The sequence below is a fragment of the Onychostoma macrolepis genome, chromosome 11 (assembly GCF_012432095.1).
Source record: "Onychostoma macrolepis isolate SWU-2019 chromosome 11, ASM1243209v1, whole genome shotgun sequence".
NCBI lineage: Eukaryota > Metazoa > Chordata > Actinopteri > Cypriniformes > Cyprinidae > Onychostoma > Onychostoma macrolepis.
Genome location: NC_081165.1, coordinates 12733498 through 12750355, shown reverse-complemented (window position 1 = coordinate 12750355; position 16858 = coordinate 12733498). Strand labels below are relative to the sequence as shown.

General features: G+C 36.7%; 1 protein-coding gene and 1 long non-coding RNA gene across 6 annotated transcripts in view; one reads left to right on the top strand and one right to left on the bottom strand.

Annotated features, from left to right (window-relative positions):
* Positions 1–2867: 2867 nt before the first annotated feature.
* LOC131549829 (uncharacterized) lies at positions 2868–6782 on the bottom strand. 2 transcript variants are annotated; one of them, XR_009273498.1, is made up of 4 exons: positions 6644–6782; positions 4016–4139; positions 3134–3212; positions 2868–2973 (listed from the first exon to the last, which is right to left on the bottom strand). It is a non-coding gene; the product is annotated as an uncharacterized LOC131549829 (long non-coding RNA). The 2 variants fall into 2 exon arrangements; XR_009273497.1 differs by lacking the exon at positions 6644–6782 and adding an exon at positions 6083–6191.
* cntnap5l (contactin associated protein family member 5 like) overlaps positions 5991–16858 on the top strand; it is a 73615-nt gene continuing 62747 nt past the window's right edge. For 3 of the 4 annotated variants that reach the window (XR_009273495.1, XR_009273496.1, XM_058792341.1), the window contains exon 1: positions 6911–7011. Coding sequence is in view for 2 of the 4 variants with exons in the window: in XM_058792341.1 (XP_058648324.1) it covers positions 6918–7011 (94 nt within the window). In the remaining 2 variants the exon portion in view is untranslated. Of the gene's footprint in view, positions 6195–6910; positions 7012–16858 lie in introns of those variants that run through there. The other variant, XM_058792342.1, reaches the window with a different exon arrangement.

Sequence of the window (16858 nt, the reverse complement as noted above, 5' to 3'; positions counted from 1 at the left end):
TATACTAAGTGCAAATAGAAATTAATTATATTTATACTATGTTAAAATAGCAGGATTTTCTGCTATCTATACTGCTTATTGCAAATAGTGGCAATTATCTGCACCTCAGTATTGTAGTAGATTGTATTAAATAAAGTATGCAATAATAACATATTGAGTGTAAATTATCATTTTAATTGTAATTATTAAATGGATGCCACCTTATTGGAACAATAAAGCCCTCCCTACCCTTACCCTACCCGATACTTTATTTTCAACTTTTTGATTATTTCCTTCATTTTTATTGATGTGATATGAGATTTGAAAAGGGAGATAAAAAAACAAAAACAAATTCGAACTCGGGTCGATCACATCAAAAAGCATGCACTTTTCCATCGACGCTACCAGAACTGATGTGCAACAACTGTCTTTTGTAGTTTAGACTATAGCCCAATCACACATTGGTGGGTGGAGTTAGTGTACAGTAAATAGCCTCTGCCAACAGGGCGGGCTATTTGTACTTATAATGTAAAAAGAAACTTTTTTCTTACTTTGAATAACTAATCTGAATAACATTTTTTCCCCATTAAGATCTTTTGTGGTATGGAAAGATTCTGTGAATGGTAAAAGGTTCTTCATGGAACCAAAATGCCATCAAAGCACCTTTATTTCTTATAGTGTATGTTTGGAGAGACATGAGGGTGAGTCAATGAAGGCAGAAAAAATAAATTTTTGGGTGAGCTATCCCTTTAAAGCTCTTGACATGAGGAATAAAAAATGCCCACTGATCTTGCATTTCATATTTCAGTGCATTATTTGGCAATTATAAGTGCATTTCTAAGCTAGCAAGCATTCTGTATTGTCTAGTTACGCCTGAGACATTTTGCAGAGGTAGTTTAATGGTTTGTGCAAGACTGGCTAATTTACTTGAGTCTAGTTCTACAGATGCCTGAATAAGATACAAACAAAATACTTCAGAAATCAGATCTCATCATTGTACTATCAATGTTTGCTTTTAGATCTCCATGGTAACAGCATAGGAAATATGTCATTAGAATGCACCTGTTTTGCAGGCTTTCATTAGCTCAAGCTTAGTTTCAAACGCTAAGGGGGTTTAATAATATGCAGACCAGACGATGCTCTGCACGAAGGCACGAAGGAGACACGTTGAGACTTGCAAGGAGGCGTTGAAAATGTCTGCTGCTCCGTCAAGATAACCTTTACATCAAACAGAGTAACAGCTGAAACTCCCGGAGAGAGAGAATTTAGTATTCTACAGAATTTAAATATATGCAGAAACATCCTACACATTGCAAGGGCGGGGGATAAATATATAATGTGGAATAAAGCAGATAGCCACTAATAATTAATTAATATCATAAAGACAGTACTTATTTCCCACTTTAAAGTTAAGCTCACACAACACACTTCATAACACTGCAGCATCCCTTCAAATACAATATATACTCATAATCAATTACAACGTTCCTCAAGCTGACTAAAGGTTAAATAATCAAGCTGAATTTGGAAGAGCTTCACACTGCTTCTATAAAACAAGGTCTATAATATCTGGGGAAAGCTATTCTTCAATGGAAGTTCAATGATCTTAAATGTGCCACCTTTTCCTCATCATGAGCTGTCACGTGACTCAAAGGGACATTTACATCACGGCATCGCCGATGCTGACACTACAAGAGCATACAAAGTCCCAAGCCATTCACTAGCCGCTATCCTGAGCTGTGAGGTCAAAGATAGCAGAAAAATGTCAAAAATGTCCAAGTCAGTTTCACTCAAGGAAACAACTTCATCTTAAATAATTTATAAGATCTTGTCAGAATATTACAAAAGCACATTAACTTGCACCATTGAGCATTGCCACAAAAAGAACAATGATGCAGAGTACAAGTTACAGATGTTCAAAATCAGGCCGTGGTATAACATCTGCTATAATATAAAGGAACTTTTGAAAAGCTATCAATTCACAAAAATCCTATTTAGAACTATATAGTATAGTTTAAACATCTACTAGAAGGCTCTAAACTGTATTAGGTTAATCAGCCAAACCTTGACCTTTTTCTTTTAAAGCAGCCAGCAATATATCAAGACCATAGTTTAAGAGACAGTGTGTAACAATCTATTGCTTGCCATCACACACTCTCAGTAATAAATGTGTGTTTATATGAGTATATATAGATATTATATTTTCTGCCCTACTTTCATCACCCTACCATATCTAAAAATATATTGTTGCACTTTATTCAATATACTATACTTTCTCCTTAACTTCTAACTGTATTATGTAAGTACTTAATGCTGTAGCAATATCGCAGTCCTCTACACTTATTGCGTGTCTCAGTGTTTTAAAAGGTCTGGTTGGAGTAAACGATTAACTAAACACTAAAACATCACAATTCCAATTAAAATTGGTTGATCCATTAAATTAATTAAACTCCAACCTTGACTGTAAAGTGTTTATTTCTACATTTCAAGTCTACTGAAATGCAATGCATAGATATAAGCTAGAGTTCAGAAGTTTTTATTTAAAAGAGCTGTTTTCTATGTTAATATTTTAAAATGTAAATTATACCTGTGAATGCAAAGATGAATTTTCAGCATCATTACTCCAGTATTTAGTGTCACATGATCCATCAGAAATCATTCTAGTATGCTGATTTGGTCCTTAAGAAACATTTCTTATTAATCCTGAACATTGTGTTGCTTAATATTTCTCTAATATTTATATATTTTCAGGATTCTTTTAAAGTTAAAAATACCAGCATTTATTTGAAATAGTCAAATAAAAGTAATAGAACACATGAATAAGACGATAGAACCGAGATTGTGTAAATCATCACTTGTCTTGTCACATCAAGCCTTCTGAAAATTAACCGAAGAGGTGGAGGGCGGCAGAGTTCTTGCTTTTCCTCATCAGTGGGAACGATTCCCATGTCCGCCATTGAGTGAAGGGCAGTGGAGATGAGAAGGCAGATTATGCTAAAAAATAAAGGAGAGGAGAGATTGTTTGCAGCTTAAAGGGTACGCTTCATTTCTCTTCATTTACTCTGAATTACCCCGGAGTCCCTCGAGAGGCTTGTCTTGCCCGGTGCCCTTCAGTTCATTCTACAGAGCCTTGAGAAGTTCACACTTACTTTACCTTATAGGAAACTGAAGAGCCGTTGTGGATAGAGGTTATGTAAAGTTAAATGAATTCCATCTCCACACCAGCTGTTAACCTGTGGTAGATAATAGAGGGGTCGTGAGGGTGAATATGGAGGTTCAAATACACATTATTTGAACTAGCAATCATTGTAAACACCACAATTTTGCTGCATGAAATTACTCATATATTTTGTTTCATAACCAGAGATATAATTGCACTTTTTTCAGCTAAATTATTCTCGAATATTGTTCCACCCAGTTCTAATATTTGTCTAAAATGTATAACTTCCTCGTGGCTTATTTACAGAATACGTATATCTTTTTTTTTTCCTCCAGTCAAGTCAGAAGTGTTGCCATCAACTGTGTGACATCTTAAATGCATCTCTTTGATCTGATGTGCCTTTGATCTCCTCTCTGCTTTCTTCTTTGAATCGTAGGATATTCACTTTTGATTAGACGCAATACACGAGTTTTATCAAGAGTGCATGGATTGAAAGGTCAGACAGTGGCATATTTATAGACTCAATCATTGTAATTCAATTCTTACTTATTCATACACTCTTCTAAAGATACTGCCACCACAAGCTGTCAGCCAAACCAAACTTCTTCATTAGCAGATCCTACTGTGTTCTTCATCTGTACATCTAATCTTGAATCTTCAGTTCACGCTCAAAAATCAGTATACTGATGTAGTCAGACTATGTATGCGATATGTGTCAGATGGTTAGTGAAAATGAGTGGTCTGTGGGTGTAACTATATCCAACTGGTGAAAAGTGGTCAGTTTAAAAAGCAATATAAACAAAAGATAGACATATAATAAAGACATGAAACGGGCCTTTCATGTGTCATCAGATTTTATCTACTTCATTTCCTCACTTCTGTTTCTGCAATATTGAAGTGAATTGAACTCCAGCATGGAGTGGATGTCTCATGGCATTTCTCCCACACAGCCAAATCGCCCTCTACTCAAGCTCCACAGCAGGAGTTCAGTAGGTCAGACCTGTTTTAATGAGACACACAGACAGCATGCGTGAGAAAAAGAAAGACAGAGACAGTGTATTAGAAAGTCGTGTTCACATCCTTGCTGCTCTTTACTCTGGAAAGGATCAAACAAACATGTCCTTCAGATATTTACTCAGTCTGAAGCTCATGTTTTCTCATCACACACACACAGAGTACTCCCTTGGCGTACCAATATGTCATGGTGATTTCAATTCACTCTCTGACATGAAGGAACTCTTAATATCACCCCAACGATCTGTTAGCACCTACTCAACACCAGCCAAACAAAGTAGACCATCATGATCTGAACCATGAAAATGATTTGTATTATAGATATATGAACATTGGATTACAAGTCAAACATTTACAATGACATGTTTTATTGTTTTTGGGGAAAAATAACTTATGCTCACCAAGTTTGCATTTATTTGATCAAAAATACAGTAAAATATTGTGAGATATTATTACAATTTAAAAAAATTGCTTTCTATTGTAATGTATTTTCAAACATTTATTATTGTGATTGCATATAGATGATTTAAACCAGTTCATTTAGGGTGAGTATAATAAAATTCTGACAAATAGGTTTATGATTGATTGCCCTTTAAATATCAGGAGACAATCATATGTAACAGTCATTAATAATTGTCACAAGGGTCTTTGCCACTATGAAAATGTTTTGACTTGCTTGACATCCTTGTGGATGCAATCCAGCTTTAGTTAAACTTCTGATCTCAGCAAACACAAGGAAAATCCACCAATAAATGAGAATGCTCTTCTTAGACACAGGCCATAAATAATATAAATTGCATACAGAGTTGTATTAATCATGGCCTAACTGAATTTGAATGTTTTTTTTTTTGTTTGTTTGTTTTTGTTTTTTGCTTAAAAAAATGCAGCCACGAGATAAGGTTTGAGTCCACAACATAAGATTGTCGTTATATCGACAAAATGTTGTCGTGGCTTCAAAATACCACGACGTATCACTCACATTCAGTAAAACTAACTGAACAGAACTTGTTCTTTCCTGGACACTATAGTCCTCTGCCATTGAAATCTGCAGGACTAGTTCTCCAGGAGCAGGGTTGCCCTTGAGCTACAGCATGTCATACAGTTATCGCTATTTTATCAGTTTAGCATTTTTGGACATCCTAGTACTTTGAAGTTGTTCTTTTTGCAATTTATATGGGGAACTACGTGCATTCGGACACAGTGAAATAAGATAATGACTTCATCTGGGTTTCATTAGGAGGCATGCTACCTAAATCCACATCAGGCGCCCTTTTAATGAAAGATGATTTCGAAATTTGACGGCCCAAATTATGATTTTGTTAGGGTTCACTTTCCTAAAATAAAAAAGCCATATGCTATCATATGTTATCAGGTCTATTTATGGAAAGGTGAGAATCATAGGAGAATCATAGGTGAAAAATAACATTTAGAGTAAAATAATTGTAATTAATCACCAGTCTGTATAAAGTAGAATTAAATGCCAAAAGGTCCAACGCTTTTTGTTTTTTCTCTAAAATTTTCCACAAACTTCCTATAGCCCTCTCTTAAGACTCCTTGTTTTGAAAAACTCTGATTTAGGTTATCTAACCTAATAAGAAAGAAAGAAAGAAAGACATTTTCAGCTAGATAGTATATTTGTGGAGCTCTCCGTGGTCCTGAAATCGAGAGCGAGCCACTTGTATCCTCAAGCACATAGTATTCAAAAAACGAGTGACTGAGATCAGCACTGACCCAGAGAGAGAGAGAGAGAGAGAGAGAGAGCATCAAACAGAGAGCGCGCGAGTGTTGGATCAGTCCTTCAGAGGGATCTGAGGAAACGGCGGGAGGCGCGCGCACATTCGTGGTTGCACCTCATTGTGGCGGGAGTCCAGGTGCTACCTTCACGAGACTTAAGGCTTTTTTCCTAACGGTTTTAACGGTCGGAGGTACCTCAGAAGTGTGGAGCAGAGTACTTTTCCCAATATGAGATTCCACAACGGCATTGGAATTCTTCTCCTCACGACGTTAAGCGCGTTAACTTCAGTTTTATCGGCGAGTAACTGTAAGTTCATTGATTTATTCTGTCAAATACAACTGTGAAACAATATGTCGTTGTATTAAACCTAATCTAAACACGTTCAAACATGAGAGACCTGAAGAAATCCAGTGAGGCTGCTCACTGAATTAAAAAGCAGCTTGTAAGCAGCCTATACGAAAATTGCAGTGTCGTTTATTTATTAAGTATTAATGAATTAACATTCATTGTGTCTGTTATGTATTATGATTATGAGTTTTGTATAGCATTAGATAACTTCTCTAAAACCATTTTGGCTTTTTGAAGTGACTCGACATTGTTTGGAATGACGATTTTAATGCCTTCACTGAAATTTGCAGTTAAAAGTCCCATCTTCGTTAAAACCGTGTATAATTTTATACTCAAAAATATATGCTAACTTTAAATGTGGGGTGTGTTTAAGGCCATATATGTTATCACAACTGGTCTATGCTCACACAGAAATGTCGCGAACCCTCTGGAGAGTTAAGAGTCGGTTATTCAATAAAGATACAGAAATTATCACGTCAAAATAGAAAAGAAAGAAAACTACTCTTTTGACAACAAAAACAGAAATATACTCGTCTTTTATCTCTCTCTCTCGCGCGCGCGCGCGCACGCATATACACCGAGGCGTGCGTGAGCAGAAAGGCACTTCTTGAAAAGTCACGCGCTGAGTTTCTCGCTCTCATTTACCATTTCATTTCGTCTGTTTGGAAGCAAATACGAGGGATGGGAGGAGTACTACAGGGAAAAAAAATGCTGGCGATGCCTGTGAAGATCTGCCGCGATCGAACAGCCTCATATACTCGCACGAAAGGATGCAGTGAGTGTGTCAGGTGTTGACTACGTCCTCTCGAGAATAGTTAAACCTGAAATCACCTACACTAGGGAAAACTAGCAAATTGCGCATTCTAGGAAAATCGCTTATAAACGTACAAACAAAGATGTAAAAATGTAGAGAAGTGTGTATGTGAGTGTAAGGACAAAAATATTAGGTAACACTTTATTTTAGGGTCTCTTAACTAGTTGCTTATTAGCATGCATGTTACTAGAATATTAGCCATTTATTAGTAGTAATTAAGCACATGTTAATGCCTTATTCTACATGACCTTATTCTACATCCCTAATCCTACCCAATACCTAAACTTAACAACTACCGCACTAACTATTAATAAGCAGCAAATTAGGAATTTATTGAGGGAAAAGTCGTAGTTACCAGTGAATAAGTGTTCCCTATTCTAAAGTGTTACCGAATATTATTAGCTCAGTAAACAATAGAATAGCAGGCGTATAGAAAGCTTGGAAAATTCCCATTAAATCAGGGGGTAAAACTGGTAAATCTATATTACAAAATGTGTGTGCACAGGTTTTGCTATACCTGTGAGGGTTTGTTTGTTTGTTTGATTGTTTGTTATAGAAATCTGTCAAAACTAACTGGAACATTTTTGAGATTTTCCTCACTTGGAAAACAGGTTTGATTGAGGGTTAGGCTTGGGTTAGTGTTTAGTTTTAGCAAATAACTTCAACTCCATATGAAAACCACTATGGAGTCTAAGAGACTCATAGTCTATGAGTCCTCACTAATATACAGTAGGGCAACCAACACACGTTTTGGGGTACACTGAAAGACTGTTGAAAGTGCTGTAGAGCATTAAGTATGTTTGATTAGTGTGTGAGTGTTTTGAAGGTTGCAGTAGCCTGGAAATTTGAGAAAGAGTTTTAGAGTGCACTAATGCAGAGATTTTCAAACTTTCTTCATTCCAAGTACCACCAATTATTTTGATTTCATGGAGCTGCTCTCTTAAGCTTCTGGAAATATTTTAACAGGCCCATTTATAGTGTGTGTGTCAGTCCTGTCTTGTGTGTTTCCTCCTCTATGCCCATATTTGGTCTGTCCTGTTCCTTTCTTAATTTACTTTGATTGTTTAGATTATGTTCCAACTGTGTTTAGTTAATTATCCTGTGTATTTAGTTCCTGCCTGTTTAGTTAGTTTTTTTCTGGTCTACTCGTTACGTTCCTTGTGATCCTGTGTGTCCCAGCCTTGCCTTGTCTTGCCCTGCCCTGTTGAGTTTTGAATTAAAGACTGTATTTTGAGTTATTCCACGTCTCCGTGTTCCTCGTTCCTCCCCGCTGTGTGCACCGTGACAGAGTGAGTAAGGCATGATATTTTTAGTAAAATTAAATGGGTTATAAATTGTAATTTTACCGTGTGTGTGCATATATATATGTATGTACTGTATGTGTGTGTGTGTGTGTGTGTGTGTGTGTGTGTGTATATATATATATATATATATATATATATATATATATACCCTATCTTTGATATATATATATCTCAAAGATACTCTAGTGTATTGTTAGATGTATAGGTGTTGGATAAAATATTGTGAACAATGTGAACCCCATTATTAGGGTTAGTATTATTTGTTTACGCTACAGTTAAAACATATATGGTTCAAAGTTTTGCTTGCCCTGCCACAATATATTAGATAGTTATTTTCATTGTTTTTGAACCATGTTATCTTGTACTCTATGTGCATGCTGTGCGGACTGTAAACAGTGCGCAAGTGCTGAATTAAATTATTTAGCAACTTTACGCGCTTGAATGGTTTATAATTGTTTGAATGTTTAAATTGGCCAGGCTTAAAAAAAAGGCTGAAAAAATTATCAACTTTAATGAGGACTCAGTCCTTATTGTTGAACCCTGATATAAGTGTTGCACAAGTTGTGTTTAGCAGGGTTGAGGTAAAATAGGTCAGACTTCCAAAAATGGTAAATTATGGGAGCCAATTCAGCAGGAGCATCTGTAACCTTAGCAGCCCAATTGCCCAGTGTTTTAAGAACAACAGTCTTTACGATTGTGTGTACACAAAGTTTGGCAAGGCTTCATTAACAAAGAAGAATGGTGGGCAAAAACTGAAAGTGAATGATAGGATCCGGGAAGGATTCTGTCCAAACAACAGAACTGCTGCTACAAAGTGACAGCAAACCTCAGTATCTACCACGAAAATGACCACAGAGAACTTCAGAAAGCTACCATCTATGAAAGACCTGCAACTCCTAAAACTTTAATTCACAGACAGCAATGCTAAAATATAGAAAATATGTCATGATCACAAAACCTGGACAGTTGGAGCACCAAAAGGAACTTTGTTCATCTGACTTGAATATTATCAAACCACTGTGAGCAGTTTTGGAGAGAGGAGTGAGAAGCCGATTCCCTTCTTCAACAACTGGCAGATGTTCTGACAGATGACACTGGACACTGGAGACTATTCAGAAGTTGTATGAATCTATTATAAGAAGGTTGGAAGCTGTATCAAAGGAAAATGCTGGTAGAATACCTTAATAAAGAAGTATTGCCTATTTTGCAGTTGTTCACATTATTCTGTCCAACCCCTGTATTTCAAATTTATTTGTGTTGCGCTTTCACAATAAATTTGGTTCCAAAGCAGTTTTTAATAGAATATTGCCATAGAACGCTACAAAACTGCTAAGTGATCAAGCTAAAGACAACACAAATAAAAACCACAGTACTTTTAAAGTCGAATGTACAAGTGTGATTGGTGTGGTGTTTAGCGTGCAGTAAGAGTAGTGCGTGAGAGTGATGAGGTTGTGAGTGTTTTGTTGGAGGAATGTGGAAGGCTGCTGTCTGCGAGCAATCAGTACCGCCCATGTCAGGCAGAGGTGCTGCAGCTTCTGAAAGACAGAGAAGTGGCGTTTAACTCTCTCCCCGCTGAGAACAAAAGCCCTCTGCGGTTTTCAATCTGTCTCTCACAGACTTCAGCGCCCACGAACAGGTGTGTGAGTGATTGAACTCGTGGACCCTTGCCAGGAGAAAATAACTTTCCTTTAAATAAGTTACGCTTTGGAAAAAGTGCTCTGAAATAGACAGTAACTGTGAGATCAGGGCTATATGAAGAATCGGACAAACCCCTAGAGAAAACGTAGCTGATTAAACAGGGAGAATGCTTTTAACAAAACTTTAGACTCAAAATGGCAGGCAGAAATGGCTTTTAGTCGTTTTTACACCCTTTCAGCTTTCGGTAAATGAAGCAGCAATTATATATAAGCACTTTCACTTTGTATTGTGACAACGTCGTTCTAGAATCATACCACAGAAAAGCAAATTGCAGTCAGTTGTATGGCAGTGTGGTTTCTTAAGCATTTGCTAGGGGTTTACATGTATTTCAGGCACATGTGTGTTATCATTACACTGGTAGAGCAGCAGAATTGTTTATTTGCCTGCACAGAATGCGCTTCTATATTGTACACACAAACTTCTTAAAGAAACAGAAAACATGCTTACATAGGCTTCCAGCTGTTGATGTAGATTAAGGAATTTAGGCAGTCAAGTCTGCCTGAATTATGCTCTGTCTGTGTGCTTCTGAGTCATGTGTTTACAGTCTTTTCTGCTGAGTGTTACGTGTGTCTTGTGGGTGTTTATTTATGGAGCCGTTTTCAGTTGGTTTTCACCACATTCATGAAATGCTGGAGGGACGTCTTGATATATTTATAATCAGTTTTGGGCGTCACTCCAAATACTGAAGCTAGATTTTAAATCATGTAGCTTTTCAGCAGTGAAGCTATTTTATTGATTAGTAGTGGGGCAGAGCTGACAAACTCTACAGCATTACATTTTTCTGACAGTATTCAAGCGATCAAGTTGTGTTTTTCTCTCAGCTGTTGAATTGGACTGGACTTTTTTTATTAAGTAAGAAAACAAGAAGAAAAATCTTAGTTTATTAGAATACAACCCCAGCAATGCCTGATTCATGAATCACTCTTTTGAGCCAGGTCTTTTCAGGAAAACGTCATTTGGACAGTTCACTCATGCACTGAATTGTTTGGAGTGGTTTCTCACTCAGTAAAACTTGAACGTAATATATATGAGCATATGCTATAAAGTGATGAACATGCACACAGACACAGGCAGCTGTGAATCCTTTGGGACAGAACAAAGGTTATACTCACCTAATCCTCCATAAGGTATTCAATTAAAAAATGTCTTTCACCCTTAATTCCAGGGCCTATATTTTATCCTCCAGCAGATCCAGCTCTATGTGCTGGTGTGCAGGAGTGCCTATCTATGAAAAGCTCCAGAACAGTCATTCAACTCAAGACAGAGCAGAGCTGACGAATTAAGAAGGGCACAATCTCTATGTACTTTACGCTAAGCATGAATTTTAAATGTGAATTAAATGAACTACACAAATCCAAAGCAGGTTTGAAATGCCAGCAGCAGACGGGCATAAATAATCACAAAATGCCCTGTGTAAGAATTCATTTGTTTGTGAGTGGCACTGATGTCTGAAATAATCAAAATTCAGCTTGCCAAGAGATCAGTGTAATTGTTTTCTGCTGACCCTAAAGCAGCGGGTTTAGCCAGTGTCGTCTGCAGGGCGGTCCAGACGTTGCTCAAATCCAGAAGAATTTGCTGTAAAACTCAGGATGCATTTCATGTCAGAAAAAATTGACTTTAATTTGACTGTATTCTCACTGACCTCATCTTTACGTTGTTTATTTCTTGTGAAAAGTATTAGTATTATTAATCATGCATTATGTTTTAGCCTAATTGGGAGGTGTTACAAATACACTGAGACATGACAAGTAACGCATTGAATTAAATATGAAAATTTTAAAAGTAGAAAGACTGAAATAGCTTTTTCGGTCCCACTTTATATTAGGTGGCCTTAACTACTATGTACTTGCATTTAAATTAATAATTTGGTACAATGCACTTATTGTGTACATACATGTGTTTACATTTGTAGTTATATTTTTAAAAATACCTATATGTAATTACATCTGTAATTAATTTATGTTATTACATTTAGAATTAGACTGTTGACCCATCCCTTACACCTTAACCTACCCTTAAACCTACCCATACCACCAAACCTGTCCCTAACCTTACCCGTATCCCACCTCAATAGCAGCAAATGTGTTTTGCAATACAATATGAACACAATAAGTACATTGTACTTATTTTTTGATGCAAGTACATAGTAGTTAAGCCCACCTAATATAAAGCGTGACCGCTTTTTCTTGTAAAACATACTCTAATAATTATAAAGTTAGTTACTTACAACGTTGAAAAAAAATAAATAAATACAGTTTAATAAGACTGACTAATCTTGAGATTGCATACTCCTGAACAATATCTGCACTCGTTATCATCACTAGTACAAACTCATCTCATGTTAGGACTGTATGCATCATTAAAAATGTGTAGAGCTCAGCCTCCAGATATTAAGATTTAAGCATACATCGCGCAGTATGTAAGGCAGGCATGCTAAGTAGGGCTCTCTCCCGCTTGATGGCTGGATTACCTCTTGATTTCAGAGGAAGTAGCTCAGCCCAGAAACCACAGCTGACAGGCTTGCCTTATTCTGTTAAAATGTCAGGATTACTCAAAGTTATGTCTCTGAATTTTCTGAAACTTTGATGCCCAATGATGCACTAATAGATAAGAGAGAGGGCAGGCGAAAATTAAATTTGTATAATTAGATCATCAGGTAAACATGCATTTGAAGGTGAAAACAATTTGTGTGTGCAAGCATTTTATGGCCTATATTTTGTGAATAGAGTCAGCATAAACAGCTAACTATTTGCTCATTATAAGTTGGCAGTGTATACATATTACATGTTATTTATTTTCTCCAAACACCTAAGACAAGTACAAGAATCCTGAGTTTTCTAAATAAACCCATTACCTTCACAGTCACTTAAATTGCTCTTCACTGTCAATAACGTCAGAGCTGTATATAGTCTGGGTTGTCCTAATAGCCACAGCGTGTTTGTGAACTTTTAGAGGATAAGTAAACAAGGTTCTGCATAAAGAGATGTGTTTGGTGTCATATACTGTCTCAGGGAATTGCTCGTGTTAATTGTTATTCTGTGGGTGGATTCTTGAAGGTTGTTAGATGCTCTAATGTAATTTCTTTTTTAAAAAAGGTTACAGCACCACTTCTGTTTTAGAATGTTCACTCTGTTTTGATTCATCTCAGGGATTCTCTCTCTCTATTTTTAACATGCTTTCTAATTTAGCATATTGCTGGGCCTGTGCAGTTCTTAACTATGTTAGGTAAATTAAATGTTTGATTTTAAGGACATTTTGTTTACCTATGTGGAAAAAAAAAAAAAGTATTTTAATGTCCTTTGAAGTTTGGTTATTGGCAGAAAATATCACTGCCCTAGACCCCTTATCAGGGTTTGACATGAAAAAAGGGAAGGAAAAAAAAACTTTAGGGGGATAATAAATTCAGCAAATGTTTTTTTTTGTTTGTTTGTTTGTTTGTTTCTTTAATAAAGGCATACATGGAGATGTAAGCAGAATAGTTTGATTTAGAATACAACAAGGATATTATTTCTGCTTCAAACTGAATTTAATAATTCTTTATTTATCCGCCTACTAAAATTCTAAACTTAGTCTATTCTTCCTATGTGACGGGCAGCTCAGACAGAAGCTACACTGTAAAGAATTATTTTTCAAAGTTTCAAATAAATCAAAGATTTATGGAGTATGTTTTACAAGAAAACCCTAGTGTGTTACTTGCTATTTGTTTGTAATTGTTTGTGACATTTACTAGCAATTTCTACATTATAATTTTCTTCACTAAATTTACACTAAATGCCAGATACAGTTACCAAAATACCAATAATAACAAACCCGAAATACACAAGGACTCATATTTTGAAATGTCTTTAAAAAGCTTTACTATTGCTGGCTGCTCATTCAGAAAGATGAGGGAGATGAAATAAGCACTCTTACAACCATCTACATCATACTGTATAACAATGTAAATGCTATGAAGTAAACCTTGTCATAATTCATCAACTGTAGATCATGAGCAATCTATTTGCATACATATTCATTGATTGCGAACTGCTCTGAATCTGAAAGCTCATAGAACAAACAACAGCAGTCGCACTCTTGCCTTCCCGGCCATACCCTGATTGTTCGTTGCCATTGCCTAGTTGATTTCTTAGACTTTTTATGCACCTGCATGGACTTTTTTTATCCTCAAATGTGCTCCTAAATGCCCTTTTAAAGTTTATACACATCTATTTTCGGTCCCAAATTCTAGTGGAACACTTGCACAGCTGCATGAGGTTTAGATATGAGGATATCATCCTATAGTCTCTTTCTGCTTTCAGTCTATCTTTGTACTAATCTTAGAGAAACATGATAGATGAGTTATTGCAAGGATCCGGTCGGGTGGGGGAGTTTGGCGAAAGGGCCCTCCCAGTCACACACAAATGAAGATCAAAGAAGGCAGGCAGGGATTTACAGAGATTAAAGCAAAGTGAAGGACAAACAAAATCCTCCTGAGTTTTGATGAGGGGAAATTAAGGCCACGGCTCAGCATCGAATGAATGCAAACAAATAGAGCGCCTGCCAAATGACACATCTCAGGAAAAAAAAAACCTGCACATGCAAATAATGTTTTTAGCTTTTAACAATGATGTCATTAAATAAATAATTAACTATTATGTTAAAATCAAATAAAAAACTGCCATTATACCATTAGGGTCTGTTGTCATAAAAAAGGCTGTTTGAACTGTCATGTGGTGCGACATGCTTAATTCCATGTAAAACTTCTTTAAACAGCATTTTTCAAATTTGAGTATAATTCGTATGCATTTTTATTGACATTAATTGAGAGACCACATGAAATATTTGTCCTGTTAAAAATCCATTTGTCTCACTGCAGGACCATTAGACTGAACTAAGAGACATTAAAAGTGTTAAAATCTTGAAATCATTCATGGACTTTTGTCCAAAACCCTCTAGCCATTTTTTGGAAAGAGATTTCAAATTCCTTTCCTGTGGTTCGAAACTCAAAAAATTATATCATACATCAGATAACTAAAGCTCAAGGGCCAAACTGAGTTATTTGTCAGGCAATCTTATCAAAGCTCCTATTTACACTGCGAGTACTGCTGTCATTCTGCTGGGATATGATTTAAACAATGCCTGGCGGAAACACTGAGGAAACCCGTTAATCTGCCATTAATCTCCCACCTTAATCAGCGCTATCGTGGCGGCCCATCAGATGAGTGATCGATCCCGCTAGCTATAAATAGCTTAGAGCAGTGCGGGCTAAACAACTCTCTGATGTGATGTACGTTCATTAGACCTGGATGCTCGGGGTATTTAGCACATCCTGTCCTCTCAGTGATGATCATAATCATTTCCTCTCTTTTTCATCTTTCACTCTATCCAGCCTTGTTTACAGTTGTTAAAAGCTGTCCCATGATTCCTCTACACAGGGGTCGGCAGCCTTTTTTACATGAAGTGCCATGTCAACCTCTGAATTAATTGTATTTTATAATATAGACTGTATTACAATATGCAGTTGACCCAAAAAGTATAGGTACACTTTTGTATACCATTAAACCATTGCATAAAATGACAAAATATTATTAAAGTTTTTCAAAAAAACTTCTCTGAGCCACTTTTGCTGTTGATTTTGACTGGTTCCAAAGTGATTTTTAATGAATGCATAAAATCAACAGTGAATATGTTCGACTCTTTTTCTGACAACCAAAAATTAAGCAATTTAAGCCATTTTTATCATTTGAAACTTAACTCCTTGATAGGAAATGTTTTGCTTAAAACGTGGGACCACTGTAATAATACAATGCTATATAGAAGTATTATTGTTTTATTTAAATTTAAATTTTTTTGTGCAAAAAAAAACAAAACAAAAACGTCAAAACCACAGACCGAAGTGCGTCATTGCCGCTGCACTGCTGTGGGTGTGAGTAGGACTGCGCAGCTCCTGTAGAGCGTTCCAGTTTTAGTACAGTGCAGATCATTTTCTGGTTTGCGCTGTCTGTAGGTTGCGCAAGTAAATGGAACGGATCTTTGCGCTGTTCAGTGGGCCGTACAAGTACACAGATCCGCTCTCCAGTGATTCGCGCTGCACGATTCAACTGAGTAGTGCAGTTTCGTCCCACTTTTGGAGCATTTGGATTCCCAAACAGCTTTATAACTCAATAAAACAGTCTGTGTGATTCCAAAGAAGGGTTGCTGAAAGATTCATGCAGATATGATTGACTTCAGCATTTCTAAAATAAACAACAAAATAAAATTATATGCATAATATTCTTCTCACTCCTCTCTTATTGCCTGCATGCCAGTGATTACACCTCCGTGTTCCAATGGCGTCAAGCAAGCTTTCCCAAGTTCCTTTGCCTATCCTTTCTTCGTACTCGTTTCTTCACAGCCTTATTACCAGCATTCCCTTAAATGTTTCCTCTCATTTCTCTCTGCCATTCCCGCTCTCTTTCTCTCCTTTCTGTGTCCCTGTGACCACATGATTAAAGCACTCCTGCCCATGTCACAGTGAGGCAGCCCTGTAATAATGTCTGACCTTTTGAACAATGACCATGTGAATGCACTCTTAGGCAGGTCAGATTGAAGAGTCCTTCAGAGACACGGACCTGCCTGAAACATCACTGACTCAGGCCCACCTTTCTTAGGCCAAAAATCCCACATAATGTCTGTCATTCAGCTACTACAACATGCTGCTGCTCAAGGGTTATTTCATGTTGGAAAAAATATAATTATGTCCCTGTTGCTAGGCAAACACTTTACTGGCTCTGTGGTCTCTGTCATCGTTATGTTTAGATGTGAGTGTGTCTGCGTGTGTGTATGGC